At 40.6% G+C, this 16,864-nt stretch overlaps 1 protein-coding gene across 2 annotated transcripts in view; it reads right to left on the bottom strand.

Moving 5' to 3' along the window:
- Positions 1–13,694: 13,694 nt before the first annotated feature.
- PPP1R14C (protein phosphatase 1 regulatory inhibitor subunit 14C) overlaps positions 13,695–16,864 on the bottom strand; it is a 55,222-nt gene continuing 52,052 nt past the window's right edge. For both annotated transcript variants that reach the window (XM_064509162.1, XM_064509161.1), the window contains one exon: positions 13,695–15,008. Coding sequence is in view for 1 of the 2 variants with exons in the window: in XM_064509161.1 (XP_064365231.1) it covers positions 14,934–15,008 (75 nt within the window). In the remaining variant the exon portion in view is untranslated. The remainder of the gene's footprint in view (positions 15,009–16,864) is intronic.

A 16,864-nucleotide genomic window follows, 5' to 3' on the forward strand; every position in this document is an offset into this window, starting at 1 on the left:
TTCTTTGGTTTGTTTATTCAGCAGCTCTCCTTCCAAAGGCATTTGCACATTTGTTGGTATGTATCACAGGAGCCCTTCTAACGGAGACAAATTTCCCACATAGCTATATTAGCAGGGCAGAGGCCTCAGGTGTCTGAACAGCAACAGAGCATGCTGTCAGTGCAAGCTTCTGCAGGTGATTAGAGGCAGGTTTGCAAAAAGAAACTTTGTGTCTGTAATTAATTGATCTAGCAACTTGCCTGTACATGTTGAGTGGCGCTTGCAGGTCCAAGTCGACTAGGAAGATATTGAGCCCTTAGGCTGAAACTCACAGAAGCCATGCTTGGTGCCCACAACTAGGGCCACAAAGGCGCTGGGCCTTTGAAAGTACAGCTCTGAATATTCGAGCCAGACAACAAAAGCTTTATCAAATTCAATTTTCGGTCTACAAGATTAATTTTTTTAGCACAGAGCACAAGAGACTATGACATAAGTTAAAAAAAAAAAAAAAAAGGAAAAGGAAACAAGAAACCAGAAAAATAATAGACTTTTGAGTGGAAACCCCAACTTTGCCTCAAGTAACCTGGCACTGGGAGGCACTGCTGGGTAACAGTGGTACAAGCGATACAGGCAGAACCTTAAAAATAGTAACATGGGAATTATTGGCACACCAGCTTGTTATTCCCTTTGGCTCCGTAACCCGAGAAGACTCTACTTCTGTTGAGCAAAATGTAAAGCATGCACGGTAGGTAGCATTAGCCTTGCAAGTACAGCACTTCCCACACTGTTAAAAATAACCCTTCTTGTCTCTATGCACTGGATTTCTGGGTTGTTTTTGTTTTGCACTTTAAAACATCAGTACGGTTTTGAGGCAATCCGAAAAGTTTACTCCATCTGGGTGAAACTACATGGAAGAGTTACACATTCTGTTTATTCTGTTCTATTTAAGAGCCGAAAGGCTCTCATCACCACAATATCTTCATGTCTCAGTTACTTTTATCCTCACAGTACCCCTGTGACAAAATTAGCCCTGGATTATCACTGAAAGGGGGCCTGATGCACAGAAGTTACCTTTCCAAGGTCACTTAGGAAGCTGACGTTAAAACAGTAAGTCCAAATTTTCAGAGCTGAGATGATGCCCTGTCAATGATCCCCTATATTTTTTCTCCATTCTGTAAATCAAGTCCATTTGTATTGTGACAGCCTTACTTCCAAACAGGTGAAAACCTCAGAATATCACAGAAGTGACACTTGGGAAGTTTCTACAATTTTTTAGCGCAGTAGCACTGTGCAGCGTGAGGGAACATGAGCTCTCTGCTCACCATGGGACCAGTGCACCTTCCTCCTGCTGGCAAACAGCTCCAGGATGCCAGGACTGAATGGAAACCCAGGAAGAGGGACCAGGTTTGGAGACAGGAGCCGGGTCAAGCTCGCCACGCTGTGTGCTGGTGCAGAGAAGGGCTGCTGAAGCAGGAGTGGTGAGTGAGCAGGCCAAGTAGGGCATGGCCGGCCAGAGCCTGGGGGTAACGGGGAGACCAAGTCAGGAGTGTTTTATCTGGCCTTTTTGCTGAGCTGGATCAATCCTCCCGCTGTAAAGCATGGGTCCAGCATAGACTGGCAACATCTGGAAGTAGCTGTGCCAGAGTAGCGTTACATAGCCAGGACAGCAAGTTTAAAAAAAAGAGCAATACATGAAACTTAAAAACAGATCCAGCACCCAAGAAACACCACACATGCTATTTCCTATCCTAGAGCAGCTCTAGTGTTGTAATATTGTACTTGAATCATCCAGCTCTTTTCAGGCTGCCCACTGAGCTGGAAATCTTGGCCCTCAGGAGGTTTCTTCCCTTCCTTCTGGCTGGATAGAAAGAGCCCCCTGTGGTGTTCAGCCATATCCCAGCTGGGCCAGAACCAGCACAGGTACAAACCCAAAAGTTAATGGCTTAATACAGGGAATCCTTTAAAAATACTCAGGGTGCAAAGCTTCTAATTTCATTCGAGTCCATTAAAGCCAGCTCACACAGTAACTCAGCTATTGCCTTTGTCAGCGACACTGTTTGAAGCTGACCTTCTCCACAGCTGCAGCATCCCGAGATCTGATAACAACAAAGCCTTTCTCTGATTCTCACTGCCTGTTCAGAAATGCACCATTTGGCTTCAGGATTTCAAGCTTCCTTTGCTGACGGAGCACATTGCCTACCGAAGCCCTTCTCTTTATTCTTAGCTAGTTACCAGTGACTGCCTGTGCTTGGTTCATTGATTTATTCCCTTCCTCAGCCTGCTGCATATGACCTTGCTCTGTTCCACACACAAGGAAGGCCACTGTAGCAAAGAATGACATATGCCCTGAATTGAAAGATAACCCACTGAAATGCCTCTGCCCCGTTAAAATAACAGAATGTGCTGCTTCCAAATTATGGACAAAGAAGGAAGCTGTGGTCAGAGTTAAATACGCATTCTACATTACATTATTATCTACTGCATTTTAAGACTTGTTGGGGCAAAAGAAGGTGGCTTTTTGGACAGTTCTTTTTATTTGATCTGTTATTTCCACTGCCTGCTATACAAGTCAGAAAACATTAACATTGTCCCTTTAGAAAATGGCAGTTTGTGTAACCATATAGCTTATCTTTTTTTTTTTTTTTTTTTTAATTTACTACTGTAGCATTAAGCAGTCAGAGATGCTGCCCAGTAGATGGACAACGTTCATTCTTGTTGTCACCATTCAGAAGTTTTTCAAGAATGGCCAGCGAGTTCAGGAGCCTTGCTTTCATAGTACTCCAGATGAGAAACACTGTGAAGAGAGAATTACGTTACTGTTTTTTTAATAAAGGTCCTTCTAAAATGTCCCATGTCAGATGCTCAGAAATCAAGAACATTCAAATTAGTAGTTAAATGTCAATGTCTAAGTCATTGGACTTAACAAGCTTGCAGCAGAATAAGCAGTGTGCATTGTCAGTAAAGGAAAATCCTCAGGCTGGGTGAACTTCAGCTAGACTATTTAGGCTACAGGAACTCCGTATTTGCCCACAGAATATTCCTCCATGACATAAAGAATGGCTTATCTCTGATGTTCTGGAGAGATAGAGATTATTTCATCATTATTAATCATAAATACTTTAATCCTATTTAAACTTTTGAAATACACCCACACAACATCAATCGTCCCTCGGCAGGATTCCCATTTGTTACATCTGGCATAGCTGTTCCTCATAGGTGACCCTACACAATTTGCATCAGTTGTTTTGGCAAAAATAAATCTTTTCAAAGTCATATTAAAAATACTTCATTATTTATGACTTCTGTCAGTGAGCAACTGAGGAGTGATGGGTGAGAGAGACAGAGACACTAGCTCTCTGCTCCTCAGCGTTTATTTAGGAGTACACCTTAAAGAGTAAAAAAATATTAATTTTCAGACTTCGAAGAGGGCATGCTGCTGCTGCTGTCTCTGATGCAGTCACCTTGGGCAGGGCCTCTGTGGCCAGGAGGCAGGTCTAGCTTGGTGGTAGCCAGCAGCTCTGGTGGCAAAAGATGTTAGAAAGCCACTAATCAGCCAAGAGACTCCCTGCCATTTTGCTTCATTTTTCCAAGTCACTGCCAGCTTCCTGTAGTCTCCTCCTGGATGCTTTTGACATGTCAACTGCTAAAAGGACCGACTCCACTCCTTCAGGAAACTAGAAATGAGAGAACGAGGGAGGAGAAGTACTGATACACCATCAGATAGTAGCAGCATCGTGTTTAGGAAGCTGCTGTCCTGACAAGCTCTGTTGTCAAAGCCATGAAGGGGACTGGGATTTGAGATGAAGATTTTTTCCCTTTCATTCTTCAGAGAGAATCACCGCAATCTGTTTTGACAATGCAATGTAATATTAGATGCAGGAGAGCTGTATGTTTGTTTTCCTATGGGCAACTGCATATACAGTACACAAAGGTTTCAGAACATTTACTTTTAAAGCTCAATAAATAAGAGCGGAAGGGATGGTCCATATTTTCTGACACTAAACACCAGCTGCATGCTAGTCTGAGAGGTGTACAGGAAGGAAGCACTACCCAAACTATTGGTTTTCAGCTCTGGGTTTTGCCAACACCACTTTAGGCAGCATCTGTGTGAAAGTGGGAGAATCCGTATTTTTTACCTGAGTCCCAATAGGAACAAGTATGCAGGATGTGCTCCCTGGAGTCCTTTTAAGGCTCTGTCCCTAAGCAGATATGGATAAAAGGCAAAATATGTTGTCATGATCCAAATAGGAGATAGTGCAAGAAACAGGATTAAACACTTGGTTTCTGTCATGGCATTTGGTTAATACAAAGTCGTCTTATACCCTGTTTTTTGTGAAAAACATTTTTCTGTGATCTGCAAAGCAGGAGGGAACAGTGAGACAACAAAAATGCAGACAATAAAATATATTTAGGTCGGCACAGGATGGACGGGAAAGAAACCTCAGAGACGGAGACGAGTGTGCAACAGAACAACAGATTAAGTAAAGAGATTTCAATTCTATTTAATTAACACCAACAAGTAAGAAAAATATTGGGGAGGAAACAGTGGGATTTACTTAGCTCCAGTGTTCATTCACTTGCTCTCTTTGACATGACTGACTTCAAGTGCTTTTTGCAGTTTCATGGAAATGAATTACAACCACTTACCTCCACTCAGCTCTGAGTTTTCTGGGCTTTACATGACAAACAGGTGGGATCTTCTACGTCTCCATGCAATCCCATTACTCATCTGGGAATTGTTTTGACTCCCTGCATTACCCTGAGAGGGGACTCTGATGAACTGGAGAATAAGATACTGTTTATTTTGAATAAATTTCAGCAGCAGTCACACACCCATTTTTTAAATAATCCATGCCAAAAGCTCTGCACAGAAGATAACCACTGATCATCTGTCTTTCCCTTCAGGAGTATAACAGTCTCATGAAAATTATGAACATCTATGATTATCTTTCCTGTCTAACTGTGGTATTCCTTAAGGCAGAGAGAGAGAAGCCATTTCACATGACCAAAATGAAAAGCATGAATGTGTGGGGAAGTGATGGGTAACTGAATTACATACCTAATTTGTCACTAACAGAAGGGTATCATGAAAATGCAGTCATTTCAACTTGCCCCCCCACCTCAGCCTATTAATGTGGGGCTTTCACCATGGCAAAGGAGCTGTGGATGCATCTCCTGAATGCCATTATACAGTTCTGAAACCACCACCAAACTTTGAGTATCAACCATCACTGATTTATTAAAATTTTTTGCTTTCAGTACGTGACCCTTATAAAAATAACAAGGACCCAAAGACTTCCATAATTTGCAGACAATCTAGCATTTGAAAGCCTTCTCCTGTCCCCAACGGGCACAATTTGAAAGTATAATTGGTTGGGGTGTTAGCTAGGCTCCACTGCAACGCACTTTCAATCTAAACACATTTTTCAAACCAGCTCACTTCTATCTGTCTTGGGTTATTTATATAAAAGGAATGAGCTGTTTGCTTCCAGTACCTGCCCAAGAGCATTTTTTTCCACCAGGTCTCTATGTAGTGCAACAGAGCACCAGAGTCACGTGTTAAAGCCACCTTCATTAACCCGATTTAAAGTAAGATTGCTGTCTCGTTAATGAAATAGGGAGCCTGCATTTAACTGGATAGAGGGTAAACTACATCAGATCTAAACTCAGCTATTGCCAGTGTATTTTCATTTTATCTATCCTACCACTTTTCTGTGCACAAGCAGGCCTTGGATCCCACCAGAGCTGGAGCATCCCCATGTGCTACATGGACCACATTGAGATGGGCACCAGCGCAGAACAGGAGCACAGGCAGCTCCAGTAACTACTACTGTGATTTCCAGCATCCCTGATCTTCATGACTTTATCAGGAGCCCAGTGTCCTGCCTAGGATTCCAGTTCCTGAAATTACAGGAGACAGGAAAGTCTCAGTCCTCATTTAAAAGAAAGTTTCAGGCCTTCTTTTTAAATGAAGAAAGTTTTACAGCAGAGGAAAAACTTACAAGTGGCCCCTGGGAAAGTATCTCAGGAAAAAATCATGCAACCCAATATGCATTATAAAATTCAGGACTCATAGACTCAGAGTGTCTGCATTACTTGCCTCATGATTTTTGAGAATTTGGGATTAGCAAGATTGAGATCTGGAGGGAACTTTGAAAGAAGTGTAAACTCAGGATAATCCTGTCCCTGCTATTTGACCTGGCCTCCCAACCTGATGCATACTTCTGACAGCTGCTGCTCTGTTTCTAGTTAACAACTCAGTGATTGGGTACAAAGGATCCAAATGATCCTACTCTAATAATAATAATTATAATAATAATAATAAAAAGCCAGCCTCATATACGAGCCTGATCTCAGATTTTTGAACCAACTGCCAAAGTTTTAAGTACTTTTTTTCAGGTGCTTCCTGCCTAGAAAAATATGCCTTCTCTCTTATGAAGATTCTGCTTTTAGGAAAAAGAAAAAATGTGAAACTCCGGACTGGGGTTGGGCATGATAGTCTAGCTTTGCCTAACAAACAAAACAAGAAAATATTATGGGTTAATCCAGTTTATTTAAGCTCTTGAACCCCTCCCTAGTTAACTTTGCTGGTGCTGCAGAGGTGGTGTAATTTTGACACATTTAATTCCTGTTGCAAAAGGGATGAGAGCAATAGAGAGGAATTCTGAGGGAGGGGAAACATTTGTTAGAGTTAGGTCAGATACCAACCACAACCATAAATAAAAGCTGTAGCAAATATAAGTGCTAAGAGAACAGGGAAGCAGCTAACAATATCAGTTTGAAAAAGTCATGCTAATTTCAGAAAGCACTTGCAGACTTTCAGATTTGAGAGGCAACTAGAAGGGAAATGTTAAACAATTATCTTTCATAGAATTCACACAACCCTGGCATTAAAACTTCTTATTTTTGAAGAGTCTGTATATATTTTTAAACACTTTGTCCTTGTGTCAAGGACAGAAAATCTAGTCTTACAGTGATGAAGTGCTGAGCTCAATGTACAACTTCATAGATGAAGAAACAATCAATATAATATGCTAAGTGGCAGCTCTTGACCAAGGCACATTGGAGGACAAAAGAAAGAGCAGACACATGAGGTAGACTTAAAATTTCAAGGATTTATCATTAAACAACATGCACTACTGTGGTGAACTGTTGATATGGAAACAGAAACACTTTTGACAAGTGTAAAGAGGGGAATATTACAAACAAGATACACCTTGCATAGCTTTTTTCCAGTTTAGAATCATTTTGTACTTGTTTAAAGTCTAAACCAGCACCACAGTAATTCCCCAAAGGGGTCTGTTAAAGCATTTCTGACAACTGGGAAAGCCAGATTAAAAGGACAGCTGGGGTTTTGGAGGCATGAATTAAACAGGTCCAGATGAAAGAACAGTAAATAATTTCCTTTTCTACCAGAAAAACTTGTCATGTTGTCTTAGCATATATACAGCTATAACTATTCAAGAGACTTTTTTTAAGCACATACATAGAAAAAACAGAGGTGTTTATTTTTATGTTTGGGTTGGCAACAAACTCCTGTCCCTCCCAAAATAATAGCATAATTTTTTCTAATTTCAAGGCTGAAAAGCTGCAATATTCCTTACTGGCAGTAACAGCAGAGACTACATGCATCACAACTGCTGCAGAATGGAAAAGGATGATACAGCCTGCCAATGCTCTGCCTGACATACCGGCTTATTAGTAGCCTGCACGTTGGATGCAGGGTTGAGAAGTTAGCAAGTACATGACTACACAATTGTGCTTAAATCTGCATTACTCCTCAAGAATTGGTACTCACCTCTCTGCAGGGCCACTGCTTGGACCCAGTGCAAAGCTCAGTGGAGCTTGATGAAAGGAGGTTAATCTCATTGACAAGCGCTGCGTTCAGGAGAAACAGATTTTTTTTTTCCAAAGGACACAGAGAAGTTCTGCACTTGATAAGTTTATATGGCAGCCATCAGTTATTTTTTGTTTTGTTAGTTGTGTTACACCTTCAGGTTTCCAAACAAGAACATAATCTGTGGCCCTGTGCAAATGCTACTTGAGCATCTCCCAGGCATTTGGGGAAGAAATAAATACAGGCCACATTTTTCTTTTTTTCTCTCAGAATGTAAGAGAAAGCTTGATTAACTTCAGGAGCTTTGTTCTCTCCTTATTGTACATGACTGAGTTACATTCACACTGATGGAAGACATATTTTGGAAAATGAAGTCAAAGAAATAAGAAAAAGTGAGTAAGCTTCAAGAGTACAAGACTATAATTCAGAAGACACTTGCATTTACAGCATCCTTTCTAGTCTTTCAGAATGATTTGGGATTAGCAGCAGAGCCTCTGTGGCAGAAATAGCATCAGAAGACACATTTCCCATTTCCACGCAATAGTAAAAGGTCCTTAAAAGAAATAATCAGGACGTTAAACCTAAGGGAATGGAGAAAATTAATGCAGACTATAGACAAATGCACCATGACAGTGCTTGAGGCAATGAACGCTAAAACTGATTCAGTAACTACTGCTTAGGTAGGCTAGAAATTAACACTGGAGAGACACGAGAGGAAAGATGCAGCTCACTGAAGGTCATTAGATGCAAGAACAAGGTGTGAAACTGCCTGAGGGCCCACCTCAGCAGAGGCTGAGTCCAACACCATCTCTGGTGCGGCTGTGGCAGTCAGACAAGGTGTAGTCCTTTGCATTTCTACAGTTGTGAGGCAGTGCACTGGCACACTCTGCCCACAGTGTTGTCCAGGCAAACTGCCGGCAACCCACGAACAGCATCAAATGCTGTTTGTTGTGGCAGCTCGTAGGAAACAGCTGAGGAAAATTTCTAACCTACCACTGTCCTTCCATTCCTGTCCATTTTAGCGTCCATTGTCCTTCATCTCAAGTACCATCATGGTGCATTTGTCTACAGTCTGACATGGCTCAGACTCCACACTGGTTACCATGCAAGCCTGAGGCACCCACGTAGGTCTCAGAAGGGCACCGCTCTTCCCCTTTATTTGCTTTATGAGGCTACCTCACTACTTACTGCAGTAGCAGAATTTGCACAGGCAAATGTGGAAGGCAGGCACTGACCCAAAGCCAAATCCAGCCACAGCTGGAGGGAGATCTGCCTGTAGGCTCCCAGTTTGTGTCTCTCAGCCACCACCATCACAGATTTGTTTCTTTTTCTGGGAGACAGGAGCTACTGGTGGAGCTTCGACATGTTATCCCTATGGGGATTCCCTCCTTGCTATAGATCAGTATATTATATAAAGACCATTTACCCTCTTTTTTGCCCTAGGTCAAGCAACACAAAGAGAAACACAGACCCAAGATATGCTTCATCCTGTCTTACATTTGCTTGCTCTAATTCTTCATCTGATACTACTCACCACAACAGGTCCCAGAGGCCCCGGTCTGAATATTGACTATATAAGGGACATAAACCTGTCCACAAAGCCAGAGCAAGAGTCAAAGCCTAGCTGTCAATAATGTAGGGTCCTCATGTAGGATGTAGGAACACCAGAAGTGTTCCTATCTTCCTCTGCCACAAACGGGGTGGTCAGACAATTCTGTGGCCTTGAAGCAGTTTCGCCTCTGTTTTTTTTTTTTTTTTTGTTATTTAGCTATTTGTTCCAACTCCAGCCCAACATGATACTGAGAGACAGACTGAAACTTCTGCCAAGGACTACACCAGTATATTTTTGATTTTGAACTTGGCAAAAATGTTCAAATACATAAATAAATATCAGCGCACCAATAGAAGACATTTGAGTCTACTACCTAACAAAATCTGTTAAATTCTTCCATGCAAAAGAGCTTTGAGTCTTAGATACATTTTTAAAAGTAAGTTTTCAAATAGTTCAGTTTCCTTAATTCTAAACAGTTAATCTCAGTTTTTGCAGGACAACAGAAAAGTCTACAAATGGTGGAAGCTAATAGCTCAGAAAATTTGGTTGCTACTTCTACTGAAAAAAAAAAAAAAAACAGAGAAAAGCCTACCAGCACTAGATAACATTACTTCAAATGGCAGTTTCAAAACTTCAGAAACACTCTGAACATACACTGTTGGCAGAGTCCTACTGTTAAAAACAGATTTTGCAGCACTAGTTGCTTAGTGAGCATATTTTCTCTTCTTCCCTTCAATTTCTCTCTAGCTTTCAACAGCAACATTAATTACATTCACACTTACCATTTGCTTACTGCCAGGAAAGAGGAAAGCGAAGCAGCATGACAGTCAAATAAAAACTAGTACAGATGAATATGTGTTACTGGTGCTGGTAATTTGATGTGACCACTAAGTAAGTATGATAAAGATACAAATCAGTTTCTGTTTTGCTTGTTTCCTCTGCTTTACAAAATAATAAAGAAATTTTGAAATTGATACCTAGAGTTTTAAGGTATTCAATCCTCTTGACTGAACTGAACTTATGTAATGAGAACTTATCTAGAAAAACAAGCAGTTTCAATTTGAGGATATAAAGAGATTGTGATCCCATTTATTCCCTCAGAGGACTCCTTACCCTCAACATAAAGTGCTCTACCTTGTTCCATATTCCACCTTACCTACCCTTATGTTCCAAGTATTCCTCCTTTTTATGCTCTTCTCCAATAAAACCCTTAAATCTCTCATTTTCTCCCCAAGCAGAAATACATGCAGTAAAGCTAGACCCTTCTTGGCCTTCTTAATAGCTAAACATGTAACAGTGTAATTTTTTCAGTCATGCTTTTTTTCTTGACTTCAAGTACCTGATCTCTTTTCTGAATGCCTCCCAACATTTCAACAATCTTTAAAAAGCTTTGCAGTAAAATACTGCGTGCAGTTGTTCAGTACCTGCTTAACGTCTGTACGTGATGCTGGCAATAGCAAACCTCACTTAGGCTTTGGTGGCCAAGAATTAATTATTCCTTTTGCTACAGCACCTCACCAATAGTTCAGCTGTTTGCTCAGAGTAAGCACCTATATCTTCTTCCAGTATCCAAGCAACGCTTTCCCACTCTGTAGATATGGCTCACCCAATTTTTTCGTAGAGGTGCATGTTTACATGTGGCTTTCTTCACACATTAGAAACAGACTGCTGAGCAATTCCAAATTCACACACACTACTGCACCTACCAGGGTAAAGAACCAAGGACTCCTACTGAGGGTTCACAAGGTCAAAGAGTTCAAAGTGCGCAAGAGGCGCAGACACTTCACTCCTGCTCTTTCTGGTCATCAGCTTTAAGAATGGGGAAAGGTGAGACTCTCTGTCTATCTCCTACATTTGCCCCAGGTGCTCCTTGCATAAATGGCAACTTTAGGAGTAAAACCCACCATAGCAATAACTGGCAGAGGGGCAAAAACAAGGTTGGGGGGAGAATGGCTCATCTGCTTCCTTCTATGCAGCAGGAATATGCTGTCCTGCCATTGTAGCCTCATGAGGCACATTGTACGGTATGATTACAAGCACCATCCTCCCATTTCTAAGCCAACTGGAAGAGCAACCACAGAAGACACCACACTGTCAGCTCCTGCTGTAAAACAAGCAAAGGCTAACTATGCCATGAAGCAGAACCCAGAAACACACACTCTTGCAGCCTAGCTTTGTATACTGCAGAGACACTTCAGTAACAACAACAACAAAAATCAGCTTTACTATGTATTTGTCACAGGGCACTTCAGTCCCTTTCATTAAGCATTTTTAAAAGCCAAAAGGAAGCTTTCATTGCAGCCAAATGTGGCCTTTCTAATGAAAGTGGTCCAACCAGGGCAGTGAAGAGCCTGAGCTGTAAGATTTAATTGCAAGTTGTTTCAGTAACAGGGTGCTATTGATATGTCCCTTGAATATTGCCCAGAGCCAAGAACACCCACACAGTAAAGCACAATGGAATTTTAAGTGAATGAGTTGATTCTCTCCTCGCTTACACGAAGGCCAAGAGTATCTCCATTAAGTACAAAGAAGTGAGAATCAGACCACATGAGTCTCCAGGAAAAGTTATGTCAGCTGCAGACAAGAGCTATTTAGAATTCATTTTTTCTTACCGACACTTTTAAGATAGCAAAACATTTAGGGCAGGAGGAGAGGAAGCCCTTCACAGTGCTGACTACTCCATTCACACACCAGACAAAGAAAGAACAGTAAGGGCTGTCCCAACCTTCACCGCTTTTAAGTGTATTACTCATGTCTTCCAATTGGTTCCAGAAGGGGTAGAATGCTATTTTCCACAACCACTTCAGTGCCAGAGGAAGAAGACAGAACACACAAATAGGTGAAATGCACAGCTCGGATTTTTTTAGCCAAGTAAGAGGAGGGAAAAATATTTGTAGAGTAGCATTTTGCTGTATGAGAAAAGAAATAACCAGTGCAGTTTCCATTGTATTTCTGATTTTGCATATCATTATTATAAAGGAAGAGAAAATCTGTTATACTTAAAAGTTGTGTGTTTGGGTTTTTAAAGTCATAAAGTACATCTGTAGATGTGGAAGGTATTGGAATAAGTATGTTCAGACATGGGAGTGTTTCTAAATATCACCTAAAAAATGTCAACAGCTACAACCACCTCAGAAGCTGCAAGGGTTCTTATATGCTATCAGCTGTTTCACCTCACATGCCACATGTATGTGAATAAGTTTGTGAGGGAACAGTACTCACGAGCTGACAGTGTTTCAGACACCAACTCAATACCTTAAACACTGTTAACAAGTCTCAAATCAAAAGGGTTTTTTCCACTTTGGATATAATAGATTTGCCGCTTGCAAAAAGACTCTCAATGGTTTACAAACCAACACTTTCTAGAGAAATGCCTGTGCAAGCCCTTGCCTCGTCAGACATCAGCTGTTCCCTAGTGACTAAGAATTCTTTCTTCTTTACCACACATCTTGATTTCAGTGAAAATCTAACAAAAGGCCCTGTTACCTCAGGAGTTATGGAAGACTTCCATAGAATCCCTCTCCTTCTAAGGGTAATGGTGGTCCAAGTTTGATCATTTAGATCTAGCTACAGCAAATCCTCTAAAAGGAGCACAGACCAAGAAGAGATAGTCTCCTTCTCCTTGTGGTAAGAGAGAGGTTATTCGCATGGGCCTCTTTTAGCACTGAAGACATCACACTGATAATGCTGACAGTAATGGCAGACAGCAGCACAAAGTTCCCACTGATTTCCCCGAAGCACAGATTTCACCTGAAGTGCTAATTTAAAAAAATAATAATAATAATTGCTGTAAGACTCCATAGGTAACCAGAGCTGAATTGCGACTTCAGTAAGGTACAAGATTTAAACTTAAGATGTTGCAAGACAAAACAACCAACAGCCTTTTCTCAACACTGCTGCAATTTTCCTGAGGGGAATTAAGAGAGGCGGAGAAGGGAGGAAATGGAGAGGAGCGCTTTATGAAAGATCCCTGCTGCAGTAGAGAACTGAGAGTTGCTCAACTATAAGAGCTCCCCTACTCTTAATTCTGGGGGAAGGAAAAAAAGAAGCAGAGCATTTATCTGAAAGAAGTTCCTTGCCTTTTTTTAACCCTCAAAGCACAGGGAAGGAAGGCCTCATCTGCATACGACTTTCAAAATTGAGGCCATGCACCAGGTTACAGCAATCCTGCTAAGTGATACTTTCATTGTATGTTAAAAACCAACTAGGGCCTATCTAGCTGGGTTCTGGGTACTTACCACCACACAGGTCTCTCTTTATGATGATCGAGTCCATGTTACCAACCTACTCAGCAACAGTAGTCTTGTAAAGTGTACACATAACAAGTCACAAGTTGTTCCATTTATTTGAGTAAATATCTGGTAAATAAAATCATCAGTAAACATTACAAAATTAAATACATTAAAAAAGCTTGCCAGTATACATAAAATTCACAAACATGTACTTCTTTTGAAAAATAAAATATGTTCAGAGCACCCTTGATATAAAATGCCTGACTAGTGTCACCTACCAGCATATGGTAGCTTATAGAACATCTTAGGACATTTTCCAGGAGGGATCAGGGATCTCTCTTCTGTTCTTGCTTTTTGCAAGTAAGAGAACCCAAGTTAAGAGGTCTCCCTACTTCTCAGGGCAGAGCCATAAACAAACACTATAGTACTCTTTATCTACTAATAGAGAGGAGTCTGCATTTGATTAAAACCACATCACTAAATACAAGATAGTGCTTTTAATGCATTTTCATAGCACTGCCTTTTCCTCCACTGTGAAGCATCTTTTAAATGGTGATAGACATTTCTCTAGATAGCACTGCAGGCCCTTATTCGGTATTGGATAATACAGTTCCAAGATACCATGAGGTGGAGAGGAAATGATCTGGCGAAGCATCAAAGTCAATAAAATAACTTTAATTCTACAAATTAAGCCCTTAAAATTCCCAGTTCTCATATGCTGCGGTCTTAAGGAGATACGATGAAATTCTTCACTGGGCTGCTTTAAGGGTATTTAGAAAAATGGCAGCACTCATTTTAGTAATCTAAATTGTTGCCTTCTGGTAGCAAGTTTGCAATAACCACCATTTAAATAATTTATTGTAACAAATTTTTCCTTCCATCCATGTGAAACAGTATTCACAACCCACTTCATAATTTATGTACAGACAAGCACAAGAGACTTGACATCCATGAGTTAAATGTACAACCAACTTAAAAAACATTATCCAACTAGTTGCAAGGAAAAGTCTCCTAGCTCTGTAAATTTACAAGATCTTCTGATTCACCATGTAGGCTGGCTGCCCCTCATCACTAACTCTTGGATTCTCCTTTTGCTTCAGTAATCCTCAAGTGAAAGTTGAGCAGCATCCAAAATGTTGATATTCTTGATTTAAAAAATTGACACTTAAAAAAGAACCCTTAGAACACACAAAAGAACTTCCTCGAGTAAAAGTCAAAACTGAATGAAATCAAAAAAGTTGTGGAGATAGACAACTATTTTAATAAAGGTCTTGTATTCAAAGTCCAATTTCCCTTGCCATGTCTTTTACAGAGTGCTACTACTTGGAGTTATTTATATACTCTTCTTTTGAGGGGGACTGAGTTTCCTCATTCCTCTTATCCGAGTTAGCAGCTCTTTGATAAATTCCTAGGAAAAAAGATTAGAAAATAGAAGTAATTTTTATGATCCCATAATACCACAATTTTGAGTTAAAAAAAAAATCAAAACAAGTTGTACATCTTTAAGCTTTTACTGTTAAGCTGGAACTTCTCTGGCCTGATCTTCAGGAACCTTAAGTTATATGCATACTCTCATCACACAGTGGAGATGTGAATAATTAGTTCTTCCTCTGCATGGGTGTTTAGGCTTAGCTGCTATTCATCTTCCACCGTTCTACTACACAGGACCATCTACCAACTTGTGAATCAGGTAAAACCTGAACAATGCAAGTAGTCAAGGCAGAATTTCACAGTCAGTTTAATCCTGCATAGAAATCAGCACTCCTGCCAAAAGAAGTGTTTCTCCCACCATTTTCCATGCTGGCACTAGCATTTTCCTTGGGTGCATAGTCAGCTGCAACAGAGAGCTAATCTGGCTGAAAACTCAACTGTTTCTCTGCTGTCCTGTTACTTTGCAAGCTGTATCAGCTCTCTGACCAGCTTCAGCACTCAGCCCCACACAAACACTCATGCTAGTCAGTGTTAAGGGCAGGGAAAAGTAGCCATGGGTAACAACACCAGCTTATACCAGGTGAAACTGGTCGTGGAGCTCAGTGAACGATACCAATCGAGAAAAAATACATTCATGGACCAAGTCTTTATCATAGTGATAGCTTCCCCAGCTTCAGTGGATTTTCTCCTTTAAAACTGTGTGGGAACAGAAGCTTATAGAGTTGCACCATTACTTGAAATGCCTTTGGTATACAATTTCATAGTAAAAATTGCAATATCTTAAAAGCAAAATCACCTCATTATTGTCACAATAGCAAAATGTTTATCCATAGTACCATATATACCTACACAAAGGTTCTTATCTTGAAATTATTTAAATATAAACATGCAATGTAATTATGGATTTAGTCAGTCAGGTTCATGTGAAAGGACTTCCTAGCTGATTGCTTGAGGCTAAAAATTCCGGTGAACAAGGTCACCACCTAAATGACAACATAGTACCTTTCCAAAAAAAGTCACAATGAAACATTTATTATCCAGGTGCTACATTATGCATAAGAGAACTGTCTGTACATGTGTATTTTAACTTGAGAGAGAGGTCAGTGTCACTGGTGGGGCTACAAAGCTCGTGGATATCACCCTAACAGCAAATTTCTTTCCTAACAATTTATGCATGCCTATATTGGCTTGCACATACTGTTGCACCATGGTTAGAGTACCTGCACCAGTTACGGTTGCAAGTAACAGCAGCAAAGCCTGAGCAGCACTGCCCGAGGCATCAGCACGGGTTATAAAAGCTCACCGAGAATTCTGTATGTCCTGGCCTTTGCTCCTGAACTAGTTAGACCATAGCCAGTGCAGGAATACATCTATGTGTACCAATATCACACTTCCCATCTGGACAAGCGCATAGCCTAAAGAGTTGATTGGGGAAGCAGATTTGTTAAGGCCCCAGATCCTCCCTCTCCACCCCTCTGAAGTTGTATTTTTCCGCACACGCACAAACCTCTGCAACAACATCCACTTTAAGTCTGTCAGAAATACAGCACTTAAACATTCAGAGGTCAGAGAAAGGAGGGAGACATTTTTACTACTAAAAACTGACAGCATTCAATGCACTATGTACTGATCCTATATTATCTTTCATCATCCTTTCATCCTGTAAAGGCCTGCTAAAACAACCCAAGACAAATGTGGCATGGTGCTGTTTGAAGGATATAAATACTCTTTAGGATTTTTTACTACAATACTTAAATGAAAACCTGCAATGAAATCATTACAGAATTACATTTTATGATGTGATCTTAAAAGGTTTTTACTTGGGATTAAAGC

Source organism: Dromaius novaehollandiae, chromosome 3, assembly GCF_036370855.1.
Source record: "Dromaius novaehollandiae isolate bDroNov1 chromosome 3, bDroNov1.hap1, whole genome shotgun sequence".
Classification (NCBI taxonomy): Eukaryota; Metazoa; Chordata; class Aves; order Casuariiformes; family Dromaiidae; genus Dromaius; species Dromaius novaehollandiae.